Here is a 13,329-nt window from a genome sequence, read left to right on the forward strand (position 1 = left end):
GAAGAACTACTCTGGTGTGTTTTATCTCCCTTCCATGTATAAGTTCCATGAGTACTCATATATGGCTTTTAATACATATTTCTTCCAGAAGTCTACTTTTGTCACCACACTGCTGTGGGATGTCTTTCTGTGCACTGTGAATATGTGTTGCTCTGACTGGTTGATAAATAAAGCTGCACTGGCCTATGTCAGGGCAGGATAAGGATAGGCAGTACATTCAAACTGAAAAGGAGAGGAAGAAGGGTGAAGTCGGGGAAACGCCAGCCTGCTGCAGAAGGAGCAACAAGATGCCAGCAGGCCAATAATGCCACAGCCACATGGCAAAATATAGATTAATAAAAATGGGTCGAGTTAAGTTATAAGAGCTAGCTAGCAAGAAGCCTGACCCATATGACATATAATTTGCAATTAATATTAATCCTCAGTGATTATTTTACAAATGGCTGTGGGACCACGGGGCCAGGTGGGACCAGAGAAACTTTCGGCTACACCACACTAATTTTGATAATGTATAAATTAAAGAAATTGAGAAAATGACTGTTTGCTGGGTTAGCAGTATATCAGAAAGCACTGCATAAATGTGTAAAACACAAAAACTGTTCAACAGTAACAACCTCAATTGTAAATTCATAAGATCCAAAGTAAATAAGTGAGAGATCATTTTTCTCTATCAACAATTTAAATTTAAAATTGCTTACTTTCTTTTTCCTCTTTGCTTTTGTGGAGCTGAGTTCTGTATTTTCTCACAGGTCCCGCCGCTGTTGTCATCAATGTCCTTGTTACAAGGTTGATCTTTCCAAGGTAAGGTAAGTCCAGGTGTTACTCTGAATTGTTTCAAGTCTCCTTGTCCTAAGGAACTTTTCTCCCCACAATAACAAAAAGCGCAGAGTTGTTCACTGGTAAAAATGAAAATTATCTTTATACAATGACCTGAGTAATATTTAAACTAAGTTTTTAACTACATTTTCCATAATCTATGTTGTGATTATACCATGAGAACAATTAAAAAAATGACAATTATATATTTGCAATTCTACTTTTCTACAGTATAATTTCTTTCAAGATTAATTTTTTTATTCATATGTATATATCTGTAATGTGTATATCAGGTTCCCATGGATGTCAGAAAGGGGCATTGGATCTCCTGTAACTGGAGTTACAAGCACTTGTAAAGCCATCCAACACTGGTATTAGGAACTGAAACTAGGGTCCTCTGGAAGAGCAGCAAGGAATCTTAACAACTGATACACCTTTTCTGGCCCCTTGGGATGGTTTTAATAATCTATTTATTATTGCAGTACTGAGGATCAAACCCAGAGCTGTATACACATGATAAACAAGTGTTCTAACTCCCAAACCCAGCATGACTTTATACAAAAATCTTTGTGTGCATTTTCATGAGTGAACAGTAGCATGAACATGCCATATAATGCACATAGAAGCCAGAGGACAATCTAAGGTCCTTCAGCCTTCAACCTTGTTTGAGATAGTGTCTCTTGCATTTGTCCTAATGTGTACAGCCAGCTTCCAGAGATGTTCTTGTCTCTATCTCCCATAGGAGCACTAGGATTACAAAATTGTGTACTACAACATTCAGCCTTTTGTGGGTTCTGGTGATTCAAACTCAGGTCTCATACTTACATGGTTAGCACTTTATTCACTCAGCCATCTCAAAATAAAAAAATAAGTTTTAAATCTAAATATCCAACTCAAAAGAAAATCTAAGTATTAAATCTGACAACCACATTTTTGAGCTCTATAAAGCTTATGCTAACAATGTTTATTTAGTTGTTATAAACATACTGTATGCATGTTTTATGTACCACACCATAATATATAAGAAGGAAAAATTAAAGGAAAAAAAAGTAAGTTTTGAGTTGTTAATGTATTGAGAAATTTGGGAGAGTAGTTGGATAAACAGGAAGAAAGACTGAGATGTTAGTTTCTATGAGGATGTTATAGCAGATATATGACATTATCCATCTGTGAAGATCAATAAATCCTATCTTATCAAGAATGAGCCATAATGTGAACTAAGAGCTTCAGTTTAAAAAAAAATGTAAAATTATTGCTATATTAACTGCCAACAAATATACCACACTAGTGCACAATACTAAATTACTGGAAAAGAACACAGACATAGGAACATTCTGCACTAACTGCTCAAATTTTCAGTAAAAGCACTATTCTGAAAGTTAGTCTATTAAATTGAAAGAGAAACCATTAACACTTAATAAGAGACGCTGCAGGGGATAAAAAGGACTGTTCCTCCACAATATTTTTCTTATAATAAATATGCATGCAACCAACACACACACACACACACACACACACACACACACACACACACACACACACACACACACACAATTGGTGTGAGGGAGAGGGTCTCACTATGTCGCCACGGCTCACGATGCAGACTCTGTCTCTTGGTCCTGGGATTAAAGTGTGTTCCATCATGTCTGGCCACACATTTACTTTTTAATAATTAAAGAAAATATCCCTAAAATAGGTAATATATTGTCTGCAAATTACAAATGATAAATATCATACAGATAGTAATCCTTCAGTCAAAATGCAAATCAAATTTTATAAAATACAATGATAATAAAACACAATGAAAATTTTGTTAAGATGAAGATAAAATGCTAACTAAAACCAGTTATAAATTTGTGGAAATCAAAGTTTAGGCGTTAGTTTTCTACAAAAGAGGTCAACTGAATTTAAAGGAGGATACTGACAGAACATTCAAAGACTAGGTTCAGTGGTTAAGAGAACTTGTGCTTGCAGGGAACTTGACTTTAGTTGCCAGCACCCACATAGTAGCTCACAATCATCCATGGAATACACATGGCATACATACGTGCAGGCAAAACACTCACATACATAATATAAATTTTTAAAAAAATGTTTAAAAGAAAATAGATTAGAAATAATACAATAGAAATAAATGAAATAAATATAAATAGAAATTAATGAAATAAAGACACCAAAAAAAAAAAAAAAAAATCAGAACCCGGGCTGGAGAGATGGCTCAGTGGTTAAGAGCACTGACTGCTCTTCCAGAGGTCCTGAGTTCAATTCCCAGCAACCACATGGTGGCTCACAACCACTTGTAATGAGATCTGGTGCCCTCTTCTGGCATGCAAGAACACATGCAGGCAGAACACTGTATACATAATAAATAAATAAATCTTTAAAAAAAATAAGAACCCAAATTCCTTAAAATATCTCTGGTCGCCAGACCTATGCCTTTAATCCCAGCACTCTGGAGGCAGAGGCAGGTGGATCTCTGTGACTTCAAGGCCAGTCTGGTTAACAGAGAGCGTTCCAGGCCAGCCAAAGCTACACAGACACCCTGTCTCAAGGGGGGAAATAAATAAATAAATCTCAGAAAGAACAAAGCTGGCAAAATGAAACAAGTTTCCTAGACTGAAGAAGAGAAATAATATATAGGCAACAAATAATAAAATAATGAATGCTTACTATCACTACTTCTCGTTAACATAATGGCAGAAATTCTAAGCTAACCAAACTTGACAACAGAAATAAATAAAACCATCTTAAAAAGAGAGGTAAAATAACTTTTATTTGCTGATGACAAATTTAATATCTGTATTCAAAACTCTGAAGGCTCCACCCAAAAAAACTGTAAGAACTGAAAAATATTCAGTCAAGTTACAGAACATAAAATTAATGTATAAAAACAGTAGTGTTTCTGTATGCGAATAATGGGCTATTTGAAAAACTAGAAAATAATCCCAGTAACAAGAGGAAATAAATAAACAGTCGTATGTAAATTTAAGCAAGTAATTGAGGATTTACACACTTGGAACTACAAACATGTAAGAAAAAAAATCCTAATAATAGAGAACCTAAAAAGCAAATACAGTACACATGCCTGTAATCTTAGCACTCAGAAAGGTGCAGCTGGAGGATCACAAGCTGACATTGGGTACATACTGAGACCCCAAAGCCAGATGACAAAAGGAGGGAGAGGACAATAAAACTAAAGGCATCACATCCTCTAACTTCAAAGCACATTACAGCGAGATTATAAAACTATGTATCACCAAAGAACAAGACAGGAATCTGAGAAATAAACCCACACATTTATTATCAATCTATCTTTGCTAGAAATGGCAAGAGTACACAATGAGGAAATGGTCAGTCTTCCATGATAAGAGTTGGGAAAACTGGAGAGCCATATACAGAGAAATAAAACCTATCTCATACCATATGAAAAATTCAATTCAAAATTGATTAAAGACCTCATTATGAGACCTGAAATTTGTAAAAGTACTACTCTTCCGTTTTGAAAATATTTAAAGCTCTCAAAATATTGGGGGAAAGTAAATAAAGTATAGCATATATATATATATTCTACCTACTTCACCTAGATTCACATTAGAGTTAAAGAATTCAGAAATTAGTACAATAAGCAGGTAGTTAGGGAGGACTCTTTCAAAGGATAACTCATATGACAGACAAGACAATAATTCAAAAGAACCAAGACAAAAACTGGATAAGGTACATTCAAAAACAGTGGGAGATGAACCTGAAGACAGACCAGAAACAGAAAGACCCTTAAATGCTAAATACAACTAAATGACATATTTAAATACAATAGCCATTAAACAGATCTGACTTACATTTGACAATAATTTTTAAAAATAAATTACACTATGTTATGAGAAGAAGAAAGGCAAATAAAAAGATAATTACAAGGGCTGGAGAGATGGCTCAGGTTAGGAGCACTGGCTGCTCTTCCAGAGATCCTGAGTTCAATTCCCAGCAACCACATGGTGCTCACAACCATCTGCAATGAGATCTGGTGCCCTCTTCTGTCAGGCATACAAGCAGGCAGAACACTGTATACATAATAAATAAATCTCGAGGGGGTGGGAGAGATAATTACAGTCTCTTAAAAGACAATAGATTCAACCCAGACAGCAGACCATATCAAGATGACAGGAAGCTGAGTGGGCTAACCAAACATGAACTATGAAGAAGAGACAAATTAGGAAGCAACTCATAAGCAACAGGGTAAATACTGGCACCATTTGTTGACATGTGGAAGCCAGAAGGAAAAGCAGATCAATAACAAAGGAAGCACCATAAGAGAAAGCAGTTTGGGACACAACTAATAGGACACAACAGTTAGTGACGTAACTAATACATTTCTGGGACACACTATGGGTGACGAAACTAATACATTTCTATGTGGAGATGTAAACTAGACAGAGGAATACAGCCTCACTGCAAATGTAAATTTGTGGCTCATAAAGACACAAGCAAGATTCATGGCTGTCAGATTGGATGCACTTTCCTGAGAATGAAGACAGGCAAAAAGCAGACAGGAGACTCAACAAATCTCAAAGGTGAAGCATATTCACAAGATGCAAGAGAGGATAGAATGAGGAGGGAGGGGTGTTAAAAGCAAAATAATGAAAACATTTTAGGAGACTGAGAATATTCAATTAACCATTGCTTTCATAGTCTTACTCAGGACTTCAAAATAGAACCTAAAAAATATAAGACATGAAAGCTGAACTATATACTAATAAGTTTTAATATCCCACATTAAATTCTTTAAAAACATTTTTCTTCTCATAAATAAATAAAACTTTTATTGGGCCAGGTGTGGTATTTCACAGCTTCAAGGAACAGAGACAGTAAATTTCTGTAAATTTGAGGCTAGCCTTTCGACATATTGAGTTCAAGGCCACCAAGGCCACATACTTAGACCCTACCTTTAAAAACAAAAACAAAAAATTTTATCGCTGTATTATTTATTTATTTTGTGTGCACAAGGACATGTGTACACATATCACAATCAGAAGACATTCTACTGAAGTCAGCTCCTTCTTTTTCACCCATGTGGATCCTGAGGATAAAACTCAGGTCATCAGGCATAGAGGCAAGTGCCTTTATCTTCTGAACCTGTATCTTCTTCAGTCCCATATTTTCTTTTAATTTATTGTTACATTTTATTCATTTAGTGTGTGTGGGAAGGGGTCCTTTCTTAAAGAATGAAGAGATGATAAGAACAAATGTGTTAAGTGTGTGTATATAAATAATCCTTTTTTAAAGGTTCTTAGAAACTTTTTTGATGTCAGTATTTTGCCTACATGTTTTTTTGTATATGTATCATGTGTATGCCTGGGCATCTACAGAGGTCACAAGAGGGCAATGAATCCCTTGGAAATTGAGTTACAGACAGTTTAAGCCACCATGTTGGTGCTAAAGCTGTCAGAAAGAGCTGTCTCTCAGCCTCCCTGAACTTAACACTTATGTTAGGTGCTCTTAGCTATTTCTTCAGTTAGGAGTAGCATACAGTTAATATCTGGGCCAGGCAGTGGTGGTGCCCACCTTTAATCTCAGCACTTGGGAGGCAGAGGAAGGTGGATCTCTATGAGTTTCAGGTCAGGATGGTCTACAAAGTGAGTTCCAGGACAGCAAAGTCTACACAGAAACCCTGTCTTGAAACTTGAAAGACTTACTTGGAATGGCTAGATCACCAGCTAGTATACTCCCTGCTCTCCAATCACCAAAAACCATAGCATAGCCAACATCTATGCCAACTACACCACAGGGGTGTCAAACTTAAAGCTACTAAAATAATAAAACCCCATCCAGACGCTAGGCCCCATCTCCCTCCATTTTCTCTACAGTCCCATTTAACCACCCCTTTACCCTGTCAACTGTCTCTAACCCGGTTCTCTTCATTGTCTAACCTGATTTTGGCTTCTACACCAACAGAGACCAGGGAGTTTGTAGATTCCTCAGACACAGACCGCTGAATAGCTGAGACTGGCTGTTTGCTGCTATCCACTTCTGCTTCAGCATCCTCTTCCACAGATTGTTCTTTGATTTCTGCTTCATGGTAAACAAGAAAATATAAAGAGTCATTTTGCATTTCGTCTCTGAAGAATTTAATTACAAAGCATACACAGTAATGGAAAAAGAGTAAAATAATGACAACACTTTATAAATAGGAAAAGTTCATATACATAGTGTCGGGTTGATACTAAAAAATAATCAGCATAATTTAAACTGTGGTTCACTGTGCCTTAAGCCCACAGTACAAATGACTTAGGGAAGTTTCACACTAGAAATAACTGTTTGGAATATTTTCAGGATTATAACAATTGATCTATAAAATAAATGTATTTCAGTGTAGTTTGTTTTTTAAGTTTCTTTGAGATTTATAATTTGAGACTACTAATTTGAAACAATCACTATGCATCATAGCCACTTGTCATTCTAAAAGTAAATACTTGAAGAGACTGCTCCTTGATTCTGCTGCACTTTAAAATTCTCCTCTTGATAATTCTCAAAGTTAGGACTGTAACTGAAGAAGCCTTATACATACTTTTCAGGAAGCAGCCTAATTACTGTGAGGCTTTTATCCGACTTTTGGTGTTTTACCTGCGTGTATGTATGTATGTGTACCACATGCATAGAGTACCCTTGGAGGCCAGAAAAGGGAGTTGGATCTCCCAGACTGCAGTTATAGATGGTTATGGCCCATTATATGAGGGCTAAGAATGAAACCCAGGTTCTCTGCAAGAGTAATATGTGTTCTTAACCCCTGAGCTATCTCTCCAGCCCCTGTGAGGCTTTTAAAAAACAGCTCTACCCCAACATTACTCTTATCTTTAAATAAAAAGATACCCACTGTCTTTCATACTGCATTACCAGAATAGAGACACTTCTCCTCTACCAATGTTCCTCACACAAGTCTACAGTCTTAAAAAAAAAAAAAAAAAATCCTTGTTTTCTAATTGGAAATTTCTTTAGACTTTTCTGCACAGTCCCTGAACAAACATACACAGTCCCTAAACAAACAAACATGTAGAGTATGTCTCAAGTACCAATTTAACCATCTGCTGGCTATTTAAATATTATATAAAGGGCATTTCTCTATTATTCACCAGTCAAACTATGCTTCACCATATGCTTCATAAAACTGTTCATGAAGATCAAATGATCGAGCCAGACATAGTATCACATGCTGGTAAAACACAGCTCTTGAGAGGCTAAGACAAAGGAATGGTGGGTTCTCAGTTACTCTATGATATATAGTGAGTTATAGTCCAGACAGACTGGACTATAAACTTAAGACAAAGAGGGAGGGAGGGAGGGAGGGAGGGAGGGAGGAAACCATAAATGAATAACAATCTAAGAGATAGAAAAAGAGCAACAGAAAGAAACAAAGTCATAATGAATAAAATAACTAATAGTCTACTTTCTCTTTAGTTGATTTGTTTCCACTCCCAAATTCAAGTACAGCCTGAAGAACTTAATGATTATCCAAGTTTTAACAATCTCCTCTGTGCTTAATAACCTTTAAATCTACCTATACAGCACTAGCTCCTTACCAGTTTCCCAGATCATACTTTACAGCACACTAGCCTTGACTGTCTTAGCAGCTTGAACAATAAATTTCACTTGAAACTTCAACTCTAACCTCTCACACCAGTATTTCAATTTTATTTCCCTATTTGTATGAGTATCACCTAAAGTCAACATGAACTTTAAGAAAGCATTTGGGAGATAAAAATTAGTAATTTTAAAAATTACTAAGTTACAAAAGGTACATAAATTATAAGATCTATCTAATAATTGGTGACATGAAACAACAACAGACAGGTTTGGGTTTTCATAGTTAAAACATCATTGTGCCTCCTTAATAATGGAAATAGGAAAAAATTGGCCATTGTTTTTATGAGGCTTATCAATCAAGGTATTCTGTGTACAATTTTAGTATAAAATACCCAGTATCAAATCAACAAAGTATATATTTACATCAAATATTAAGAGACTAAAATGCAATGAATATAATGCAATTATAAATTTCTATGTAATAAATGAACCCATGACTAAAAGAGTACACCACAAATGAGAAAATAAATGCACCCCCCAAATTAGTATATAACCTCAAAGTACATTAAGAACTTGAAAGATTCACAAAATAAAGTACAAAGTCTTATTTAAAAAAAAAAAAAAAACCACAATGTGCAAAGTGGGTACTGAATCAACCATAGACGCTCTCTACAACCAAGCATGGCAGTTTGCTTAGCAAGTCACAAGACTAGAAACATTTCTCCATCACATAAAACTAATGATTTGTTCTTGACAAAATTTTATTTCTCTGTCCTATGGACTAAAACAGACCTAAGAGCTAACCCAAGCCAAAAAGCTGCCAATGAGAGCAATACTCCAAAGCATGATACATAAAAAAGAATGGAAGAAATTTGGGTTCATAAGCAACCACACAGAGAGTAATGAAGTCCCATCAAACATCTTTCGTGATCAAAATACTGTGGTGATATTTTGTATATGATTTAACAAATAAAGCTTGCCTGAAGATCAGAGTGCGGAACTAAGCCACCTAGTTAGCCATAGAGGCCAAGCAGTGGTAGCACAAACCTTTAATCCTAGCACTCAGCAAGCAGAAACAGACAGATCTCTGTGAATTCAAGGCCACCCTGGACTACATGAGATTAATCCAGTCTAAATGAGAAACAGAGCCAAGCAGCGATGGCTCACATCTTTACTCCCAGTACTTGGTTCCCAATACTTAGGAGTCACATGCCTTTAATCCTAGCACTAGAAAGGTTGAGACGGGAAGTGATATGGCTGGGCAGAAGTCTGAGGATTCTTAGAAACAGAATTTTCCCCTTTCGGCTGAGGAGTTGGCTATGGCTTGTTTCCTCTGATCTTTCAACATTTACCCTGATATCTAGCTCCGGGTTTTTATTAAGAAGAACAATTAGGATTCAACCTACAAAATACTAAATAGGAGTCTGGTGAGATATCTTGGGGGATAAAGGCCTATTAACACAAGCCTATTAACCTGAGTTCAATCCTAGAACCCACATAAAGGTGGGGGGGGGACCAGACTTTGAGTTGTCCTCTGAATACTGGAGAGGGAAAGTGGGAGGGAAATAAAAGATGAGAGAGGGAGGGGCAATCAAGTTTTTCATACTACATGAGAGAAAATTTACTTTAATATGACCAACTGCTGTGTTTTTGAAATTTCTATCACAGCAGTTTGATTCACACTCAAGTTAACACAGACAGTAGTATCAGGAATAGGGAACTGGCATAACAAAAATTAAATAAAATTAAATAGCTTTGTTTGTGAGACCATGAGACACTAACAATGGGATTTTAAAATGAAAGTAGCTGATCTTTTTTATGCTGTATCAATCTCTGATGTGACTGGAACCAAACAGTAACGACAGAGCCTACAGCTTTAGGGACATACCTAGAAGTCAGATGTCAGTTTATGATGCCTGCTGTCTTCAGCTTTCCTAATCAAAGAAAGAAATTCCATTCTGCTAGCAACTCTCTGCCTGTGTATATTATATGCAAAGTACAATGACATCTTTTTATAAAATGGTTTAATGGGAGCACTTCATTTCTACTCAGTGCAGCACCAAAAATCTGTGGGATGTACTTAGTGTACTGTTCTTCATATAAGTGACAAGGGGTAAGGCTGAGAGGGAGGGTGTAAAGGAGACTCTGAAACTATGCTTCAGAGGCTGTAAACAAGATGTGCTGTTCTGTGGGAGCCCGTTCTGGGGTTCCTCGTGGCTTTACCCAGCAGGTCCGAATAGAGGATGATCAGGACCACGGGCCTGAGTGCAGGTGTCTGAGATGGCCTGCACTTGGCTGTGCTGGGGGAGGAGGTCATTTGCTCCACCCCTTGGCGTCTCTATAAAAACCCTGGACCAGAGACAGTCCGGGCCCGTTGGAATAGGTTCCAGGTCCTGTATTTTCTATCTGTTTATCTCCACAAGATTCTCCGCTATAAATCCTTCTATCTAATATTTCCTGCTGATCGCACTCAAGAAAACTCTGGGAAGCTGTGGGGGTGGTGGGTAAACGCCCCACACTGTTCCCTGCAGATGGATTTACTTATCTTTAAGAAATGGAATCAGGATCAATTCTAATCAACAATGACGGCAATATCAATCTTAAGTGTTCTTTTTCTCAGTCCAGTAGGTGTATCCAGGATCCTAACTTGGACATGCTAAAGGAACAGAAGGACTGGAAAAGAGGGTTTTATTTCTCATCTAGACTTTTTGTTTTAACTTTATAGTCTTTAATCAGTAAAAAGGAATGTTGCAACTGCTTAATAGAAAGCAAAAGATCCAACCGCAAAATGTAATAATGGGTATCCCTAAATTATTAATTTATCTTACTCTTCATATGGTAGAGTAAGTTAGATTTTACTGTCTGTCCCATGCAAGGCAGGAAAATTATGCCCTCTATAACCCTCCCTCTTTTCCTAGACCTAATCTTCAAAACTTGTCAGAGTTTTGCAGTGAAAAATGAAACATACTACTGTAGTTTAGATGACATCAACTAAAGATCCAACCTGTGAATTCATGCAGAGTATCTCTGGATGAAGGACTGTGAAGCCCAGTGACAACTGATGACATATTCTAGCCAGCATTTGTTTACCTATAGAGTACCTAAACATGTGTGTGCTTAAACTCCAGCTGTGTGGTTTATAAATGAAAAAGTAACCACTCACCTAATAAAGTAGTACAGGCTATTTTATTTAACTGTACAGTTTTTGCTTTTCATCAAGTTACATGCAGCCCAATTTGTAGATGACAGAACTGATAGTTTTCATGTCTGAAACTGGGAGAAGAGGAGGGGAAAGCATGGAAGATGGCTCAATCAGTAAAATCCTGCTATGCAAGAATTAAGAATTAAGACTTGAAGTCAGATCTCCAGCATATATGCAAAGGTCTGGGTGTCTATAATACCATCATTAGAGAAGTCAGATCTCTGGAGCACATAGCCAACTGGTAGTCTCCTGGTTCAAACTGACCCTGCCTCAAAAGTCTGCATTTGGAGGCACCATATGTAGTGATACAACCCTGTCTCAAAAAAATAAATAAATAAAAAGTAGGGGCCAAGTGGTGGTTCACAACTCTAATCAAAGGACTGGGGGGGGGGGGGGGGGCAAAGGAAGATGAGTTCAAGGCCAGCTTGATCTGAATCAGGAGAGCTACACAGTGAAAGCAAACAAACAAACATACCAAGGTAGGGATCAATAGAGAAGACAGTGGCCATCAACCTCCTGTGTATACCATCACCTCCTAGATACAATTGTTGCCCGTGGATATAGTCACCTCCTGTGATGGTTAGTTTTAATTATCAATTTGATGCAACCTAAAATCATCTGGAAACAATCTTAATGAAGAATTATCTAGAACAAATTGACCTGTGGCCATGTAGGTGGGGAGCTGTCTGAATTGTTAATTGACATAGGAAGTCCAGTCCATTGTAGGTAGTACCATTCCCCAGAGAGAAGAAAATTAGCTGGGGTGCTGGAGAGATGGTCCAGTGGTTAAGAGTGCTTACTGTACCAACACATGGCAACTCACAACCACCTGGAACTCCAGGGGTCCGACATCCTCTTCTGACTTCTGTGGGTACCAGGAATGTATGTGGTACACAGACATACATGCAGACAAAAAACTCATACACATAAAATAAAAACAAATGAATAAATGAATTATTAATATATACAAATAATCCAAATCATTAATAAAAAAATTTTTCCAAAAGAAGAAAGCTGAAAACAAACAACTAAGGATATAGTCTCTTTTTGCTCTTGGCTGTGGATCTGATGTCACCAGCTGCTTGAATTCTAGTGAAATGACAGACTGTAACTTGGAATTGCAAGTCAAATAACACCTTTTTCCCTCAGTTTCTTCTTGTCAGGGTGTTTTATCACATCAACAGAAATGAAATTGGACTCCTAACTTTAAACCTGACCTAAATAAACAATCAATTTCACTTGATCACAAAAATGATCTATAGCCAGAATGGTGGGGAGGAGGAAAAGGGGAGCAGGGAACTAGCTTTATCCATGGCCAAGTAGTTAATTCTCTAGCCACTAGGTGGCACATGTGCCATGTAAGTAAACTATGGAAAAACCTAATCCCTAGTAAGGAAGCTTCTTAAAAAAGAAAGAAAAAAAAAACTTAAATACCTGGTCATCACTGGTTATATGACCTGCATTTGGGGGATATAAAGAAAAATTATATCTGATATCTAACTTTATGTAATTACACATCGCTTCTTTTAATCCTTTAATACCTCCACAACTCTTATTTAACCCTAAAGAGTTAGTTTTAAGAGAAGGTTTAAATCAATAGTAGCTTTAAATCTAATCACCCACAATTGGTATCTTTAATTCAGCCATAGACTCCCAATATGACCACGCCAAGTTACTGAACTTTGGTTTGCTCCCAAATTCCAAATTAAGTAGGTAATTCCTCCCAGTATAAAATGATC

General features: G+C 36.9%; 1 protein-coding gene across 10 annotated transcripts in view; it reads right to left on the minus strand.

Annotated features, from left to right (window-relative positions):
* Positions 1 to 13,329, minus strand: part of Kmt2c (lysine methyltransferase 2C) — a 237,116-nt gene that overhangs the window by 150,498 nt on the left and 73,289 nt on the right. For 9 of the 10 annotated variants that reach the window (XM_076565985.1, XM_076565989.1, XM_042273250.2 and 6 more), the window contains 2 exons: positions 6,738 to 6,879; positions 699 to 896 (listed from right to left, as the gene is read on the minus strand). In XM_076565985.1, coding sequence (XP_076422100.1) covers positions 699 to 896; positions 6,738 to 6,879 — 340 coding nt within the window. The remainder of the gene's footprint in view (positions 1 to 698; positions 897 to 6,737; positions 6,880 to 13,329) is intronic. The other variant, XM_042273251.2, reaches the window with a different exon arrangement.

This window comes from Peromyscus maniculatus, chromosome 3 (assembly GCF_049852395.1).
Source record: "Peromyscus maniculatus bairdii isolate BWxNUB_F1_BW_parent chromosome 3, HU_Pman_BW_mat_3.1, whole genome shotgun sequence".
Classification (NCBI taxonomy): Eukaryota; Metazoa; Chordata; class Mammalia; order Rodentia; family Cricetidae; genus Peromyscus; species Peromyscus maniculatus.